At 38.9% G+C, this 19,006-nt stretch overlaps 2 protein-coding genes across 2 annotated transcripts; one reads left to right on the top strand and one right to left on the bottom strand.

Annotated features, from left to right (window-relative positions):
- Window positions 1-8,833: 8,833 nt before the first annotated feature.
- Window positions 8,834-10,433, bottom strand: LOC110932430. The gene is made up of 2 exons (XM_022175766.2): window positions 9,909-10,433; window positions 8,834-9,570 (listed from the first exon to the last, which is right to left on the bottom strand). Exon 2 carries the CDS (start codon window positions 9,509-9,511, stop codon window positions 8,834-8,836), a length of 678 nt encoding a protein of 225 aa, XP_022031458.1. The 5' UTR covers window positions 9,512-9,570; window positions 9,909-10,433.
- Window positions 10,434-10,959: 526 nt separating this feature from the next.
- On the top strand, window positions 10,960-18,606 carry LOC110930425 (tobamovirus multiplication protein 2A). The gene is made up of 7 exons (XM_022173725.2): window positions 10,960-11,212; window positions 12,684-12,980; window positions 15,019-15,118; window positions 15,988-16,068; window positions 16,153-16,257; window positions 17,260-17,469; window positions 18,309-18,606. Exons 2-7 carry the CDS (start codon window positions 12,751-12,753, stop codon window positions 18,414-18,416), a joined length of 834 nt encoding a protein of 277 aa, XP_022029417.1. The 5' UTR covers window positions 10,960-11,212; window positions 12,684-12,750; the 3' UTR covers window positions 18,417-18,606.
- Window positions 18,607-19,006: the final 400 nt, after the last annotated feature.

The raw sequence follows: 19,006 nt of genomic DNA, 5'->3' as shown, positions 1-19,006 counted from the left end.
TGCATTTGTGTATATGTATGTGTTTTCTTCTTTTCTCAAGGACCATTATTGTTGAAGGGCAACAAAATGCAGTGATTATAGGACCAGTAAGTGTAATAACAATCTTACATGAGCGTCTAGTCGATAAGTGATGACATACTGAACCAAAATCTTAGGGTGATGCTATGCAGACACCCCTTTTTAGGGTTTTTATTGAATTTATCCGCTCCCTTGTCATATCAGTCATTCTATAATCCATATTGAAGACACAGTGGTTAACCAGGATGTTAGTCCACGGGTCGAGTCTCGTTAGATAGGGTTAATCTCTTCTTTCCTCGATCGATGGTTGAATCGTTTCTAATCGGTCGAGTCTCGTTAGATAGGGTTAGGTGTTGTTTGTTTTTTGGCCAGAAGCACTTCTGGCCACTTATGTCTGCGTCGCGCAGATACGAGCAGACCTTTGGATCCTGCAGCTTGTTTGTTTTCCAGAAGCACTTCTCACCTTTTACCTCTTCCCCACCTCTTCCCCACGCAGACATAAGCCCACCTCTTCTCACCTCTTTTCTCTTTCAAAACACAGACACTCTCCACATCTCTGCATCACCACTCTCCACCGCCACTCTCTGCATCCCCGCCACCACCTCCACCACCACATCTCCACCGCCACATCTCCGCCACCACCTCCACCACCACATCTCCACCACCACTCTCCACAGACCTGCATAAGAGGGAAAGAAGAGAGAGACCCTAGAGAGAGAGAGAGGGAGCGGCAGGAGAGAGAGGGAGATGCAAAGAAGAGAGAGATCGACAGTGGTGGGTTTGATGTTCTTCATCTTCAAACAAAACCCCCAAATCGAACGACGACGGCGGTGGTGGGTTTTGATGTTCTTGGCGGTGGTGGAACGACGAAGGCGGTGGTGGTGGTTGCGACGGGGGTGGGTTCTTGGAGTGGGGGCTAGGTTTGCAGGGGTACTTGGCTTCGCGGCAGGAGACAGGGAGCGATGGTGCTTGACGGTGGTTGTTGGTTGTGGTGGTGGCAGGTGGACGGTGGAGGAGGTGGGGGCGGATGGTTGTGGTGGTGGTGGTAGATGAAGGCAGAGAGAGAGGAGTGTTTTGTGTGTGTCGTTTGTGTGTGTTGTGTAACAACTCTCACCAAAACTATTAATTTATTATTTTATTCGTCCAATAGAAAACCCTAATTGAAACCCCCAAGTGATCCTGCATAAACCCTAAAATTTTCAGAACCTTCAGAATCAGGATCAGGGGCCCTAAAACTCAAGGGGGTTAAACCCTAATTGATAATTATCATTAAAATTCGCTGTCTAAATCGAATTTTCGTCGTACGTTGACTCATCAGGCTATACTAGTGACAAGCCTACTCTAGGCTAGGGGGACTTGCCCCGCGACACGCGGCAAGTGTCGTGGATTCTTCCGCGACACGCGGGAGGTGCAAGTTTCGGGTATAAATAGGGGGCTTGGGACTTGAACTGTTTGCTCACTTCGACGTTAAAACTCGCTTCATGCACTATGCACTGAGTTATACACTGTTTACTACAAAACACACACCGCACGAAACGCTGCCGCGACAAACAGGGTAATAACTCGATCGCTGCTACGATTAAATATCCGATCGATTGAAACTATCCAACGGATGTTTAAGTGCTGCCCGCATTAGGGTTATACTTTGTTATTCGTCGTGATTCCGACAGGATGTTTGGGTGTCGCCCAAATCCGGGCTATACTCTGTCATTCGTTGCGAATCCGCTGGATATTTAAGTATCGCACTTTGTCATTCGTTGTGAGGGTTGTATCTCGTGAGTTATCGTAAATGTTGTATTAGTTACTGACCTAGTTTTCGTGTGCATTGTTATTTGAATTAGGTTAATCAGGCTAATCAGTAGGCTAAAACTCTGCCCGTTAAACTTGCAATGTGAGTCATTCTCTTTTTATCAAATTATTTCCAAAACTCTATTTATTTCAAAGTTATAATAACAGGGATTAAGTCTTTGTAATCACCAAGTTACAGCCGGTATGTGGGGTTTTGTATACATTACTTGATAATCTTCACCATTGGACAACGAGTTAGCCAATGGGTGATATGACCACAGTCACAGAAATGAGTCGAGTGGCAAATATATGGTTTCGGTAGTTGCTAACACCAAAAGTAAGAATCTGGAAGACATCCCGATAGTATCAGAATACCCAGACGTCTTTCCAGAAGACCTACCAGGTTTACCACCCGATAGGGAGGTAGAATTTAGAATTCATTTAATTCCAGGAACTATACCGATAGTCAAGGCACCCTATCGGTTAGCACCTACTAAAATGCTGGAATTAAAGAAACAGTTAGATGAATTACTAAGTAAAGGGTTCATACGACCAAGTTCCTCTCCATGGGGAGCTCCAGTGTTGTTCGTAAAGAAGAAAGACAGATCAATGAGAATGCGTATCGACTATAGGGAATTAAACAAGGTTACAATTAAGAATCGATACCCATTACCTAGGATTGATGATCTTTTTGATCAATTGCAAGGAGCTAGGTATTTTTCTAAGATAGACTTGCGCTCCGGATATCATCAATTGAAGGTACAAGAAGAAGACATACCTAAGACTGCTTTCAGAACTAGGTATGGACATTACGAGTTTATAGTCATGCCCTTCGGATTAACAAATGCTCCAACAGCGTTTATGGACATGATGAATAGAATCTGTAAACCGTATTTGGATAAATTTGTAATCGTATTCATCGACGATATACTTATTTACTCCAAAAGTCAGGAGGAACATTGTGAGCACCTGCATGCACTCTTAACTTTGTTAAGAAAGGAAAAGCTTTACGCCAAATTCTCAAAGTGTGAATTCTGGCTCCAAGAAGTGCAATTTCTAGGACACATGGTGAATCACAAGGGTATTCACGTAGATCCCTCCAAGATAGAAGCGATCACCAAATGGAAGGCCCCGCAATCAGCTACAGAAGTTAGAAGTTTCATAGGATTAGCTGGATACTATAGACGCTTTATTAAGGATTTTTCTAAGATAGCAGTTCCATTAACTAAGCTAACCTGTAAAGCCGTAAAATTTGAGTGGGGACCCAGACAAGAGGAAGCTTTTAGGATTTTAAAACAAAAGTTAACAAATGCCCCAATCTTAGCATTACCAGAAGGAACAGAAGATTTTGAAGTCTATTTCGATGCTTCTATGCTAGGATTAGGATGTGTGTTAATGCAACGCAAAAAGGTAATTGCGTATGCCTCAAGGCAATTGAAAAGGCATGAGGAAAACTACACGACTCATGACTTAGAATTAGGAGCGGTAATTTTTGCCCTTAAGATTTGGAGACATTATCTGTATGGAAGTAAGTTTACAGTTTATACAGATCATAAAAGCTTAAGGTACATATTTGCGCAAAAATAATTAAACATGAGGCAAAGAAGATGGATGGAAATTCTAAGTGATTACGACTGTGATATTCAATATCACGAAGGAAAGGCAAATGTAGTTGCAAATGCCTTAAGTCGTAAGTATTATGAGAAACAAAAGCGAGTTCGTGCTCTTAGATTAAATCAACAATTAGATTTAATGGGGGCAATTAAAGAATGTTCAAACTACAGCAATCAAGGATGATGCTGAAGAAATGAAAGGACGAATAAAAGAATTGGAACAAGGAGCTGATGGAATTTGGAGATTCCATAAGAAAAGAATTTGGGTACCTAAACAGGGAGATTTAAGAAATAAGATTTTAGAAGAAGCCCATAAATCTAGATATACCATGCATCCTGGAAATAATAAAATGTACCAAGATTTAAGAAATAATTTTTGGTGGATAGGTATGAAAAAGGATATAGCTAGTTATGTATCTAAGTGCCTTACTTGTTCACAAGTTAAGGTAGAACACCAGAAACCTTCAGGGTTACTTCAACAGTTAGAAATGCCTGTTTGTAAATGGGAACTGATAACTATGGATTTTGTTACTAAGTTACCCAAAACCAGAAAAAGTAATGATGCGATTTGGGTAATTGTAGATCGATTAACCAAGTCAGCTCATTTCCTACCCATGAAAGAAACTTTCAGCATGGCAAGATTAGCAAAATTATACGTAGATGAAGTAGTATCCCTACATGGAGTTCCACTCTCCATTGTATCAGATAGGGATAGTCATTTTACTTCACATTTCTGGACTAGTTTTCAGGAAGCAATGGGAACCCGACTAAATTTAAGTACTGCATATCATCCTCAAACAGACGGACAAAGTGAAAGAACCATTCAAACCTTAGAAGACATGCTCAGGGCATGTGTAATAGATTTTGGTGGAAACTGGGATGATCATTTACCCTTAATTGAATTCTCCTATAACAATAGTTATCATTCGAGCATCGAAGGTGCCCCATTCGAAGCACTGTAGGGACGAAAGTGTAGAACTCCGGTTTGTTGGGCAGAAATAGGAGAAAGCCAATTATCAGGACCTGAAATTGTGCAAGAAACCACAGACAAAATAACTCAAATCAAAGAAAGATTAAAAACGGCTCGAGATCGCCAGAAGAGTTATGCAGACAATCGACGCAAACCACTAGAATTTCAAGTCGGGGACAAGGTACTCTTGAAAGTTTCACCATGGAAAGGAGTGGTACGATTCGGAAAGAAAGGAAAGCTAAGTCCAAGGTACGTAGGACCTTTCAAAGTAATTCAACAAATAGGACCAGTTGCCTATCGCCTACAACTACCAGGAATTAGCTGGGGTACATGATGTGTTTCATGTATCCAACCTTAAGAAATGTCTATCTGACGAATCCCTGGTAGTACCTGTTCAAGATATAGAGGTGAATGAAAAGTTAAGATTTGTAGAGAAACCACTGCAAATAGAGGACAGAAAAGTCAAATTTCTCAAACACAAACGACTTGTGCTAATCAAAGTCAAGTGGGATTCGAAGAGAGGGCCAGAGTACACCTGGGAGCTGGAATCAGAAATGAAGCAAAAATATCCTCATTTATTCCAGTAAATCTCGAGGACGAGATTTTTCTTAAGGTGAGGAGGATGTAACAACTCTCACCAAAACTATTAATTTATTATTTTATTCGTCCAATAGAAAACCCTAATTGAAACCCCCAAGTGATCCTGCATAAACCCTAAAATTTTCAGAACCTTCAGAATCAGGATCAGGGCCCCTAAAACTCAAGGGGGTTAAACCCTAATTGATAATTATCATTAAAATTCGCTGTCTAAAATGAATTTTCGTCGTACGTTGACTCATCAGGGCTATACTAGTGACAAGCCCACTCTAGGCTAGGGGGACTTGCCCCGCGACACGCGGCAAGTGTCGTGGATTCTTCCGCGACACGCGGGAGGTGCAAGTTTCGGGTATAAATAGGGGGCTTGGGACTTGAACTGTTTGCTCACTTCGACATTAAAACTCGCTTCATGCACTGAGTTATACACTGTTTACTACAAAACACACACCGCACGAAACGCTGCCGCGACAAACAGGGTAATAACTCGATCGCTGCTACGATTAAATATCCGATCGATTGAAACTATCCAACGGATGTTTAAGTGATGCCCGCATTAGGGTTATACTTTGTTATTCGTCGTGATTCCGACAGGATGTTTGGGTGTCGCCCAAATCCGGGCTATACTCTGTCATTCGTTGCGAATCCGCTGGATATTTAAGTATCGCACTTTGTCATTCGTTGTGAGGGTTGTATCTCATGAGTTATCGTAAATGCTGTATTAGTTACTGACCTAGTTTTCGTGTGCATTGTTATTTGAATTAGGTTAATCAGGCTAATCAGTAGGCTAAAACTCTGCCCGTTAAACTTGCAATGTGAGTCATTCTCTTTTTATCAAATTATTTCCAAAACTCTATTTATTTCAAAGTTATAATTACAGGGATTAAGTCTTTGTAATCACCAAGTTACAGCCGGTATGTGGGGTTTTGTATACATTACTGGATAATCTTCACCATTGGACAACGAGTTAGCCAATGGGTGATATGACCATAGTCACAGGATCGAGTCAAGTGACAAATACTGTGGGTAATTGGTTGACATATAAACACTGTAATCGCTCTTAATAATGTGGATTATAACAAAGTATCATTTTATCAAATTGAATGATTCACTCAGTATTTCCCCGCTGACAAAATATCTTTTACAACATGTTTCAGGTGACCTACTTTGAATCAAGTACAAGTGCTCAGGAGCACTCTCAAGCTTAAAGTAGTGGCTCGAATAAATAAACATGTTTTGTAAAATAAAGGAATTATGAAATTCCTCACTGTAAATTACGGGGTTTATCCCGAATTATAAATAAATAAAACTCGGGCATTTTCAAGTTTTAAACGATCCTGTTAAGACTTCCACTGTAAATATGAATACCACGGGTTTTCTGTCCCGCGGCTCCTGGACCGGGTCAAACCGGGCACAGGGGTCGTGACATGTTGCGAAGTGGTTTTTGTAGAAGTAAAAAAAAAACCTCTTCTCCTTGCAGACTGCAGACCTTTGGTCCACCTCTTCTCCTGCAGATGCCTGCAGATGTGGTCCGCACGCTGCAGACCTTTTGCATCTGAAAAAACAAACACCACCTTAATCTCTTCTTTCCTCGATCGATGGTTGGATCGTCTCTAATATGTAACCTGCATAGTGAAACACACCGTGACTCGCAACAAGGAGAATGGGGTGGGGGTTGCTCCTTGTTACCACCGTCCAACGTGAGAATAAGTATTTGCTTTGAAAGCAAGATAAATGATTAAGTAGTAAGTGAGAAAGTGAGCAAATTAGCATTACCTCAAACCTGGTTTAAAGTTGGTATTTATAGCCGAAGAGTGAAGGAGAGAGGCCAATGGGCTGCTTGATGGGTCTTGGGCCTGACTGACAACTTGCAGCTTTTCCATAGGCCTAGCAGGTGCGTAGGCTGCAGAAGTGTCAGACGCACGGTGGAGGTGTTGCCACGTGTCCTGCTGTATCAGTCGCACGAAGGAACGGCCGTCACGTGGCCTGCTAGGGTTGTCAGCCTGTTCATCAGCTTTATGCAAGTGGGCTGGGTAGCCGCGTATTAGCGGTCGCTGTTGTCAGTGTTAATGCATATTGCTCACTGGTTGGTCACAGAAGTCAAAGTGACTGTTCCACTTGCATTATTATAAGATGTTGCCCTTGCGCGTGCGCCTTGCGGGCTTGCGCAAGACCGTAACATGTGTTGGGTAAGTCGTACATGTATAGAACAACACATTTGCACATTACTCTGCACTTCCTTCGCCTTTCCCACGCGCGCCCGCGCGGTGTTGTAGTCTCGGAATGTTGCATCATCCGATGTAATCCCCGCGCGCGCCGGCGCGGGTATGTACATGGCAATGTGCGAAATGTAGTAACACGACAGTTGTAGAAGATGTGGATTCAGATGATAGTAACAACTACCATCTTTAGTAGCAATAACCGCATTCTGTGTATACTGCCTAAAACAACCATTTTCATACACAAGGTGAGAATCTCATCTTTATCCGAGTGGGAAAGCAAACCGGGTCCACGCACACCCACACGGACTGAGGCACGTTCTTTGTCGAGTGGGAAAGTAAACCGGGTGATGGTCACTTGCGCCTAAGCCTGGTGCAAGATCTGGGACCATACCTCTTTACATATGATATACGCGCATATAGCCCTGGTATACAGGCGAGTAGCCCTAGTATATGGGTGTATAGTTCTTAGATCGATAATGGTTGATTGGGGTGGTTGGGGGGAGGATTGTTTGCTCATGTGACGGTTATTCATGACAGACTTTAATGTGACTGTTATTCTTGAGAGTATGGATGAAGCAAATCATGTTATTATGGTGCCAGTTTTCGTTAAAAAGGTGTGTAACAATTAAACTTATGTTATTATGGAACTAAAAGCATGTTCATGTGATCATGTACAACAGTCCAAGTGTGTACAACATGGTGATGATTAGCCCCACTAAATCTGATCAAATGAAATCTATTGTTTGAATCCGATACCAACACAAAATGGGTTTGTTTAAATTTACTTATATTCAGTAATTGTGTGTTTGGATTTGAAAATTGAAAACTATGACGACGTTTAATAATTAATTTAATCAATAACTATTTGTTTGTAACTAAATTTAAATCGATATCACTTTTATTTTATATTCAAATTTATGCTCCTAACTTATGAGGCCGGTGGGTGTGGCTTAATGCCACTCCGCCACCTCAGCCACCATATCGCCCCTGGGGCGCCATCGACTATCCCGTCGAAATTAAAGGGGGGCGCCATCATGTCCTAGCCATTGTGTTAACAAGCTGAATTGAGGGGATAAAGGCTGAGATTGGTTAGAGGTGGGCGCTATAGCTTAAAGGGGGGCTTTAAACCACACCCTGCAAGTTAAAAGAATGGGCTTTAAAGCCCCCTGTATGACGTGACGATGAAATGGCCTAATAAAGCCCCTAAGAGCTTTATACCACGTCCTCCATCCTGAATCAAAACAGATTCAAAACACAGAAAGCATCTTTCATTTTGTTATTCTTTCTGTCATAGAAACATAATGATTGTTCCTTTCACTGAAAAGCCGTGTCCACTAGTTCTTTCTAAGGGCATGTGTAGTCAGTCATAAAGCCTTTTTAGGGGCGTTATGTGACATGTGGCATGCCACGTCACCCCGGGGCTTTATGGGGCGTTATGAATTTTGAGGCCGTAGTCATAAAGCCCCTGTGTAATCATTACTCATTTTTTAATTTTTATTTTTTTAATTCATTTTGTAAGTTTTTTAAAAATAAAATTCATTTCATTAAATAAAAAAAGTACAATAAAATAAAAAAAACATGAAACTAGAAAAAAAAAACATTAAACTAGCATAAAAAAAATTACACAATCAAAAATTATATTTTTTTTCAATCCGCTCCTTTTGTGCCAACGCCATTTTCAAAGCTTTTCCCGTTAAGTGGTCGTGCGGTTTGGAGTAGAAGTCAAAGTCGTGAGCCCATTGTCGATCCCGCATAATCTCCGTAACTTTTTCGTTCTCCTCCAAACGTTTGTTACCGAGTTCGTGTATGTCTTGAAGCCGCTTGTTTATCTCCGAAAATGCGTGACTCATATTCGTTCCCATAGACATCGACGACGACTCGGGTTTTTTCGCCCGGCTTTTTCTTCCGGGCGGTCTTGGTAGCTCCTCCACCGGCTCGTCATCCGGAATATCCTCGTTCAAGCCGATGTTTCGAGCGTCGGATGTTGGCGTTTCGGGTTCACCCGACTCGTTTGTTTTGGACCTCTTTGATGGCCGTGTATTTCCCGAACGACCACTAGGAGTAGATACGACGGCCCATTTGGGGCTATGGCGAAGGATTTGCCAACACTTCATGTACGGGAAATGGCCATTAGCGTTCGTATACTCGACCAATGCCTCTTGCGTAATGTCTTCATCGCTACTTCCACTTTTCCACCCGGAATACAAGCGTTGGTACACGGTTTGAAAGTTTGTGCACTTTTTGTTTATATCGGACCACTTCCCCGATATAGAGTCCGGTAGGCGGTATTCCTCTCCCCTACCCATGAGCTCGAAAAAGAGTTCTCGTATTCGGTTCCAAAATACGGTTTTACTTTGATTGTTTGCTACACACAAAACAATATAAAATGTTAGCTCAAAATTTAAAAAATAAAAACTGAAAATAATAAAAAACAGAAAAAAAAAAATAAAAAACAGAAAGTAATTAAAAAAAGAAAATAATAAACAGAAAATAATAAAACAGAAAATAATAAAACAGAAAATAAATAACAGAAAATTATAAAACAGAAAATAAAAAACAAAAAACCGAAAATAAAAAAAACACAAAATAAATAAAAACCTGAAAATAAAAAAAAACAGAAAAAAATTTAAAAACAGAAAATAAAAAACCGAAAATAAAAAAAAACAGAAAAAAAATATAAAAACAGAAAAAAAATAAACATACCTATGACCGGGTCCTCCGAAACATCGATGAAAGCGCGGGTTAACGCATACTCCTCTTCGGGCTCCCACGTTTGCACATTTTTTTTCGTTCGGGTGTTGGTTTCCACTTTCTTTTTATGTGCCCGTTTTGCTTTTCCTTTTCCTTTTTGCGTCTCCGGTTGCGTATCCGGTACCTCGGGTTGCGTCTCCGGAACAACATCGGGTTCGTGTAGTGGGGAGCCGAACGCTTAAGCCGACCCAAACGCTTGAGACGACCCCATCCCATCCATGTTTTGACTTGGGTTCCACCCGTAGAGATTAGGGTCCCATGATAGCGGTTGGTTCAAAAGATTCATGAACCCGGGACTTTGTTGATTGTAATCGAGAAAACCCGAGCCGAAAGGGTTGGGTCTAGTGGGAACCGGTGCCACGGGACGAGTAGGATTGCCACTTTGGTTTGGGTCCGCACTAGATCGGGGAGGAATGAAGCCCCGGTTGAATGGATTCATTGTATAAAATATTTAAGAATTGTATAAAATATTGAGAGAGATGAGAATGTTTGAATGTGTATGGTAAAAAAATAATGAGATGAGAATGATTTTAAAGGAAAGTTTAAAAAGAAATTGATTTTTTTTTATTATTAAATTCGACCGTTTGTAACGGTCAAAAAATTTAAAACAATTGTTCATCACGCCGCTATAATGTTCGCGCTGGCCAAAAAATTTCAAACATGGCGCCGGGGGGGCGGTGTTCGCGGCGCCATAATGGCGCTATGGCCCCTTCTCGCGCCCCAGTACACATTGCCTAAGAGACAAACACCATACCACTAGACCTCTAGGTCATGAGTGAATACGATTATTTTTCATACATAACTTGCACTTCTCTACTTCAAATTAGTTACGTATTAAACACGCCTGGGTAATTTACAAGATAATTGGTTGGCTGAGATATTAATTAAATTAAATTAAATTAATAGTTTTAATTAATACTTACCTGTTAGGCGTTGTCATTACCCTGGTCCACACACAAAACAATTAATAAACCAGCAATTAAATCACCAGATTTTTCATTCATTTATTATTTTTTTTTTTTTGAATGGCTAAACTTGCACACCATAGGGATTGAACCCATGACCTCCTACTATTCTACACCTTATCAAACTCACCAACAATTATTATTCTTATTATTTATTTCAATTTATATTTATTATTCTTAATCTTAATATTTCTTTCAATTTATTCTCACCCCCACTTTTCAATTCCACCAATATCACTTCTCCTCTCAATTTCCACTTCCAAATCTCAATAATAATCACTACCTACGTCTGTAAGTACTTCATCCTCAATCTGTTTACAATCATGAATTCAAACTAGGTTTTGCATCATTTGTTTCTGTTAATTTTCGAAATTAATGCTGTTTGTTCGTCATTAGATCGTAAATTCAATAAAATTTCGGATGAATCTGGTTGTATTTGTTGATCTATACGTTGTGTATTGTAAACACGTTGAATTATGTTTGTGAAATTTACGAAGAACTTGTTTGATTTTAGGTCAATTTCATGTTTACGTGTTTCGGAAGATGATTCCGCCGATTTTGTTACTTATAAGCTCGTAAATTATGCGTGATGTTTAGGTTTAGAGTGTGTGTGTGTGTGTGATCGAATCTCTTTGCTTGACTGAAAAGTAAAGAAGCAATTCCGATTTAACCCTAGGTTTTGATAATAGTTAGTAATGAAAGTATTTGTGGAGTGATTGATTGTTCAATTTGCACATAGATGTAGGCATGAGCCGAACGGATACTAAGTGTGGCGTGTGTTCATGTTCTTTCATTTTACTTTAACTGAACACGAACATATTTTCTTGTTCATGTTTGTTCGTTAAGAAAAATAAACATGTACGCGTTCGCTTATATTCGTTCGTTGACATTCTAAACCAACAGTTCATGAACATTAATAAACATAGACGGCCATAGATGAGCGAACGTAAATGAACTTTTGTATCGAAAAAATATAAAACATAAACAAATATATGTATACACACGCATATATATTGAACTTTTGTATTAATATAAACGAAACAAAATAATGGATATTCACGAACCTAAATCAACGAACGAAACATGTGTTTATGTTCGTTTAGTTAAATGAACATAAATAGTGGTCATGTTCGTTCGCTTTTAAATAAACATGAATATGTTTTCATGTTCGTTCTTTTATTAAAGAGTTAAATGCCATTTTAGTCCCTATGGTTTGGGCCATTTTGCCAGTTTAGTCCAAAGGTTGAAACGTTGCCATTTTAGTCCAACTAGTTTGAAACATTGCCATTTTAGTCCACTAGGTTAACTCCATCCCTTTATTCTATTAACTATTAGGGCATTTCGGTCATTTTATATGTAATTCTGTTAACTAGAAGGGCAATGAGACCATATAAAATGATCGAATTACCCTTCTAGCTAACAGAAAAAATGGACGGAGTTAACCCAGTGGACTAAAATGGCAACGCTTGAAACTATTTGGACTAAAATGGCAACGTTTCAAACCTTTGGACTAAACTGGCAAAATGACCCAGACCACAGGAACTAAAATGACATTTAACTCTTTATTAAATAAACGAACTTCCTACCGAGCAGTTCACTGAACGTTCGGTTCGTTTAAAGGCCTACATGGATGTTTTTGTAACAAAAATCATCTCTGGTTTCCTATATTTTATGTAATTGTGCTTATTTTCTCTTCTTGTATGTTACTATTACTGTAACTGATATTGAATTCAATGCTTTCTTTTTGGCTTTTGTAATGTAGGATTGAAGTAATTGATAAGATCATAACATTGTCGGTTTGAGCGGATTCACGATAAAAAAACAATAGTATGGCTTGTAAGGGGTTTTTGGAGTGTTTGTTGAAGCTCCTGAACTTCTTGTTGACACTCATTGGTCTAGCTATGATCGGATACGGGGTTTACATGTTTGTTATGTACAAAGACGCAATGGATCATGACTTTGAACCGCCACATGGAAAATTGATTCAGCTTGGCCGCCCTATGTTAATGGCTGTCTCGCTGTCTCACCTCAGCATATTTGATAACTTGCCTACTGCTTGGTATGCTTTCATATGCTGTTTTGTGTTTATTGTGTTTTGTTATCCGAAACACTTTTCCTTTGATTTCCCATTTTAGGTTAAAGATCATGCATAATTGTCTTGGAATTGGAAAGCAAAATTTGTTGTCATCGTTATATGATTTCAGCTACATGTTAAGTTGTTAACATGATTCAAAAACATTAGAAGTGAGTGCTTGAAGGTCACATGATATAATGTTTTTTATGTAACTGGTGGGTAAAGTTACTGCTATATGCTTTCTGTATGAGATTAAGATGGTTAATCGTGTACTTGGTTTATAAAAGCGCGAAGCGCTCCGAAGCGTTTTGGTTCCAAAAGCTTTAAGCGAAGCTTCAAGCGCGAAGCGAGAGCTTCACGTATACGAAGTGCTCAAAATTAAAAAAAATATATTGTACACATCAATATGACCTATTCTACTTGTTAATCAATAACAAACACAAAAACATGATTAAAAAACACACTTACCACATAAAAAACATAGTTAAAACATAAATTAAAGTCGAAACACACTTAGGGTAAAGAAACAGGCCTCATTTAACCCTATTTAAAGACTGTTGGGCTTAAAAAATGGCCCAGATGTGACCTGATTGGGCTGAAGCGTCGCTTCAAACCATCATAGCTTCAAACCATCATCGCTTCGTGCTTAAAGCTCGCTTCACGTAATGTAACGCTTCAGACCAAAAAAAGCGATGTTTCCAGCGCTTCACGCTTAAAGCTCGCTTTAAGCGCGCTTTTTTAAACACAGATCGTGTAGACGATAACTTTGGTTAAGCTCCCTTTAAAAATTAAATTAATATATCAAGGGGTAGACTATTAGCATCCAGACTAGCAGGCCAAAATGCAAAACAGAAATATATGGTGAATAACACTCTGTTGAAATATGTCTGTTTTGATTGTTTTTCGCTTTGTCAATCATTTCAAGCTAATCAATTTGTATGCTAAATGTGCACTCATTCAAATTGCATTTTATACTTAAAGGGATTTGAACCAAAGTGATCTCCTAGATGATAAACCATCTCTATCATCTACCACATGTACTTAATAATCCGTATATTGAAAGGGCAATGAGCGAAAAATCAGATGATTTGCGTGTAGACCTATGACTATGTCTGAATGCTATAATCTGGGCTCAAAATAATCGAGTTATAAAGGATAACAAATCATTACTTTGGGCCAAATGAGAATTTTGATTTGGGGCAACAATTATTTTGTGTACATAGTTTGATTATGTGATAAACATGATTAATCATACTTAAATTCCTGTCATACTTTATAATACTTATTTTATCAAACAGTTGTTGCTATTTATAAGGATGGGGTATATAACCCTTGGGTGGCTGATTAAGCAACTAAAACCTTGTTGGCAGACTTTAAAAAGAGTTTCAACGAATTGGAATTGAGGAAGATAACTAAATTAGCGGTTAATCGACTATTCATATTGTTTTTTGTTGTGTGTTTGTAGTGGAAATGTCTGTGTGCAAACTTATATGAATAGTACATACTTGCATAGTTGCATGCATCTCTAGATGAATAGTACATACTTGCATAGTTGTATGCATCTCCAGATATAAGAAAATAATATAAAATTATAAATGCATATTGGCATCAACCTTGACTTCCTATACTTATATTTAATTATAGCAGTGCCGGCCCTGAGAATTCGTGTACCCTGTTCGAGGCTTCGAGCTCGAAAAAATGTGCCCTTAGGCCTTAACGAAATTGGGTATTGGGCCCTCTAAAGGTCTAAACCTAATGCCAAATGGGTTAATAACTAATCTAAACCATAAGAATAGTTTTGTAAGGGGGGCGGGGACCTATCTTGGTGTTTGTATGAGTGTATCCTATTTAAAAAATATTTTACATATACATGTCGGGTTTTATTTATAAAAAAAAATGTGCCCCTCGAAATATCGGGCCCTGGCCGGTGGTCCTCCCCGCCCACCCCCAGGGCCGGCCATGAATTATAGTAACCGTAACAGTTTTATTAAAGTAGCTGATTAACGTTGCTTGTTCCGTGCAGGTTCATTTATCTATTTATTGGCATTGGTGCAGCTGTGTTTATCATATCTTGTTTTGGTTGCATTGGAGCAGCAACCCGAAGTGGATGTTGCCTAACTTGTGTATCCTTCTACTTTATGGCCCCAATAGCCATCGTATATGTATTTTTAATATAAAGGAGTGTAACTTACAAAGGGATAGTTAATCAATCTTGAAGCTCATACAATCAAAATCTTTCCTGCCTTTGTAGGTAGGTGGCAAATCGGGATGTCAAAACGGGTAAATCTTTTTGGTCTAGTTTTAAATCAATTTTATAGTAAAATGCCATTTTCGTCCCTGAGGTTTGGCCAGTTTTGCGACTTTAGTCCAAAGGTTTGTTTTCTGCATTTGGATCCAAAAGGTTTGAAATCTTGCCATTTTCATCCGGCTCTTTAACTCCATCCATTTTCTCCGTTAAGTCAGGGGTATTTCCGTCTTTTTTGTTAACTTAAAGGCAATTCAGTCGTTTTTTCACTTTATGTAAAAAGATCGAATACCCCTGAAAAGACCGAATTGCCCTTTAAGTTAACAAAAAGACGGAAATACCCCTGAACTAACGGAAAAAAAATGGATGGAGTTAACGAGCCGGATGAAAACAGAAAGATTTCAAACCTTTTGGATCCAAATGCGGAAAAACAAACCTTTGGACGAAAGTCGCAAAACTGGCCAAACCTCAGGGACAAAAATGGCATTTTACTCTTAATTTTATTTATTATTCAATATATCAAATATGATTACAGAAATTTTATTAAAGTATGATCTTTAGTTTCTTAATAGGCAGTTGTAAAGGGCTAAAGGCAAGTATGTCCTGTTTATTTTTCAGTAATATTTTAGTTTACCTGTTTATAAAAAGAATTTACCCAAAGTGATCCGTTTTCACGTAAGGGGGTTAAAAACTTAAAATCCCCCCGTGTATATATATTATATTTTTGTTTTCCTTAAGCCAATGCAGTATTCTGTCCTTGTGTTCTTGTTAATTGTGGTGGAATTGGGAGTCGCTTCTTTCATCTTCTTTGACAAAAGCTGGAGAGCGGTGAGTTTGCTTTCAGCGACTGCTTTGATATTCAATGTGAGGTATCGTATTTAGTTGATTATCTAAACATAATTATGTCATCAGGAGATCCCGCCAGACAAAACTGGAGATTTCGAAATGATTTATAGATTTCTGGAGAAGAATTGGGAAATATGCAGATGGGTTGCTCTTGGGGCTGTTATATTTGAGGTACATCAGTGTTGACCTTGTGAATATATTTCAGAAAACTGAAAAATGTTATGCAAACAGTATTAACTAGAGGTTCCAATTTCAGCCCGTTTACTTGTATATGTTTTTTAATAATTATCTCTTAACGTTTTAAAAAGAATAGCTTAGGAGGAAATGTATCGAATAGGCTGAGCATGTCAAACTGGTCAAATCACGCCTAAAGTGGATTTTTAATGCACAAAGCGACTAGGGGTGCAAATGAGCTGAGCGGCTTGAGATCAGCTCGAGAAAAAGCGCGAAACGAGCCAAGCCTTATTGAGCCCAAGCTGAGCTAGAGCCTAAAATAAAGCTCGTTTATTTATCGAGCCCAAGCTCGAGCCTGGCATGTGACGCTCGTCAGGCATGTCGAGCCTTGGTGTAATATTAGTTTTTATTAATATTTAATAACATTTACCCCTTATTAAAAGTTGTCTAGTAAACGAGCCGAGCCGAGCCGAGCTTATTTAAACTTGTTTAGAAGTCGAGCATATTTAAAGTTGTTTACGAGCGGGGCCTGAACCCAAAAGAAGCTTGTTTAGTAAACGAGCCCGAGCTTCACATATCGAGCTCGCGAGCCTAAATGAGTCTATTATTTATATTATTATATATTATATACTTGTTAATAGATAATAAACGAGCTGAGCTCGAGCTTGAGAAACCACTAACGAGCCGAGCTTGGGCTTTGAAAACAAAGCTTGAACCAAGTCGAGCTCGATCCTGGTCGAGCTCAGGCTTGACTCGGCTTGTTTGCACGCCTTTTAAATGGTTTTTCTTTAAAACTTACATTATTCTTGACATGATATAATATCTGTAATTAAATCTTAAAGAAAGTGTGCAAAATTTGGACAAAATGTTATTGGGGTCAACTTGGGCCGCCTTGACTCATTTTGACGTGTTATCCAACCCGTTCTTTTATTGCCACCAGTAAGTAATAAAGTTATTAGTCACATTATATATCTATGTTGATTATATATGGATTTGTAGGCTTTTGTATTCTTGTTAGCTTGTATGGTACGGGCTGCAAATGCTCCACCAGATTATGATAGTGATGATGAATACATAGCGGGACCAAGGCAGCAACGACAACCATTGATCAGCCGACAACAAGTTCCTGCTACAGGTATTCCTGTTACTGGACCCCTTGATAGCCGTCCAAGCAGAAATGATGCATGGAGTGCACGAATGAGGGAAAAGGTGTGTGTATGTTCCTATGCAGTTAATGCGCTAAAATATTGGATATCGGTCAAGGACCGATATTTGAGATATAGGTTATCTCGGTGAGATATCGGTAACTTTAATATAATGCAGAATTTATCGGTTATATCAGTCAAATATTGGTTGTATCGGTGATAGATTGGTGATATATCGGTTATATCGGTCAAATATTGGTTGTATCGGTCAATATCGCCGATAATATCGGTACCGATATTCCGACCGATATTTGACACCGATTACTAGGGGAACGATATAACCGATATATATATATCACCGATATTAACTACATAGGTATGTTCTACCATATTATTACACGAATATTCTAAATCTCTATTTAAAAATAATGAGTTAACTGTCATTTTCGTCCCTGTGGTTTGTCCAATTATGCTAGTACAGGCCAAATTTCAAATTTGTACCATTTCCGTCTGTGTCGTTCTTGAAACATGCCAATTTCATCCAAAAAAACTAAGGTTGAATCGAATAATTGGGCAAACCAAAGGGACGAAAATGACAGTTAACTCATGTTTTCTTTTGGACGGAACTAGCATGTTTCAAGAATTACTGGGATGGAAATGGTACAAATTTGAAATTTGGCCTGAACTGACATAATTGGACAAACTCCAGGGACGAAAATGGCAATTAACTCAAAAATAATCTAAGAGGGTTATATGCACTAAAAGTACACGTGTTTGACCAAATCCCTTTATTGCTAAATGTTTTGATTTTACCCGCTTGAGATAAATCATAAGTAGATGTGCATCCACGTCCAAATTGGACCTATTCAATAATCGAGTCTTGTTTTTATAAATGTTGAACAGTATGGGCTTGATACGACTGAGTTCACATACAACCCGAACGAGCCAAACAGGTATCCGCAAGGCAACGTTCAACCAACCGAGGAGAAAAGTGGGTGCTCGATCATGTAACACCGGTTTGAGCATTTAAACCAATTTTTTGTTTGATTAATATTTGGTCTGTGTGTATGTTTTATCAGCATAACCAATGTTCTTGTTGAGTGAGTCTCAGGAGCTTCACTCTCTTTTCAACTCTTGTATTTATCCTAACATCAATATCTTCTTCATATTAGTAAAGGAGATGAAGCAAGCATTTTGTGCCCATGGTTATAATATTAACTAGTGTTACGCCGCCCTCGTTCCGGGGCAGTGGGCGTAAAATCGTTCTACCAGCGTTGAGGTGCGTAAAACGGTGCTAACCTAACGACTACAAAGACCGCATCTGAATATTTAGTAGCCATCATAATGCAATTAATATGTTCGAATAGTAGTTTTGCCATACACACACACACACCGAACAAATTTTTTTTCTAAGATTTACAAAATGCTTAACCATTAGTTAACTTTGTTTAGGGTTGATAAAAGGGTTGATTTTATATTAAATGCATTGCACCCATGACCCATAGTTATCAAAGGCCCTAGGCGCATAGGCGCAAAAGAGCGAGAGCCCGAGAAAAAAAAACGCACTCAAATGAAAAATAAAATAAAATAATGTATTGAAA

Source organism: Helianthus annuus, chromosome 3 (genome assembly GCF_002127325.2).
Source record: "Helianthus annuus cultivar XRQ/B chromosome 3, HanXRQr2.0-SUNRISE, whole genome shotgun sequence".
NCBI classification, from domain to species: Eukaryota; Viridiplantae; Streptophyta; class Magnoliopsida; order Asterales; family Asteraceae; genus Helianthus; species Helianthus annuus.
The sequence above is the reverse complement of the archived record's forward strand: the minus strand, read 5'-3'. Positions and strand labels throughout refer to the sequence as shown.

Bases quoted from the DNA above. Each gene is read 5' to 3' on its own strand.
- LOC110932430 (XM_022175766.2), bottom strand. From the start codon at position 9,511: ATGGGTAGGGGAGAGGAATACCGCCTACCGGACTCTATATCGGGGAAG.
- LOC110930425 (XM_022173725.2), top strand. From the start codon at position 12,751: ATGGCTTGTAAGGGGTTTTTGGAGTGTTTGTTGAAGCTCCTGAACTTC. The intron at 12,981-15,018 runs GTATGCTTTCAT...TGTTCCGTGCAG, and splicing joins GATAACTTGCCTACTGCTTG to GTTCATTTATCTATTTATTG. The intron at 16,258-17,259 runs GTACATCAGTGT...ATGGATTTGTAG, and splicing joins TTGGGGCTGTTATATTTGAG to GCTTTTGTATTCTTGTTAGC.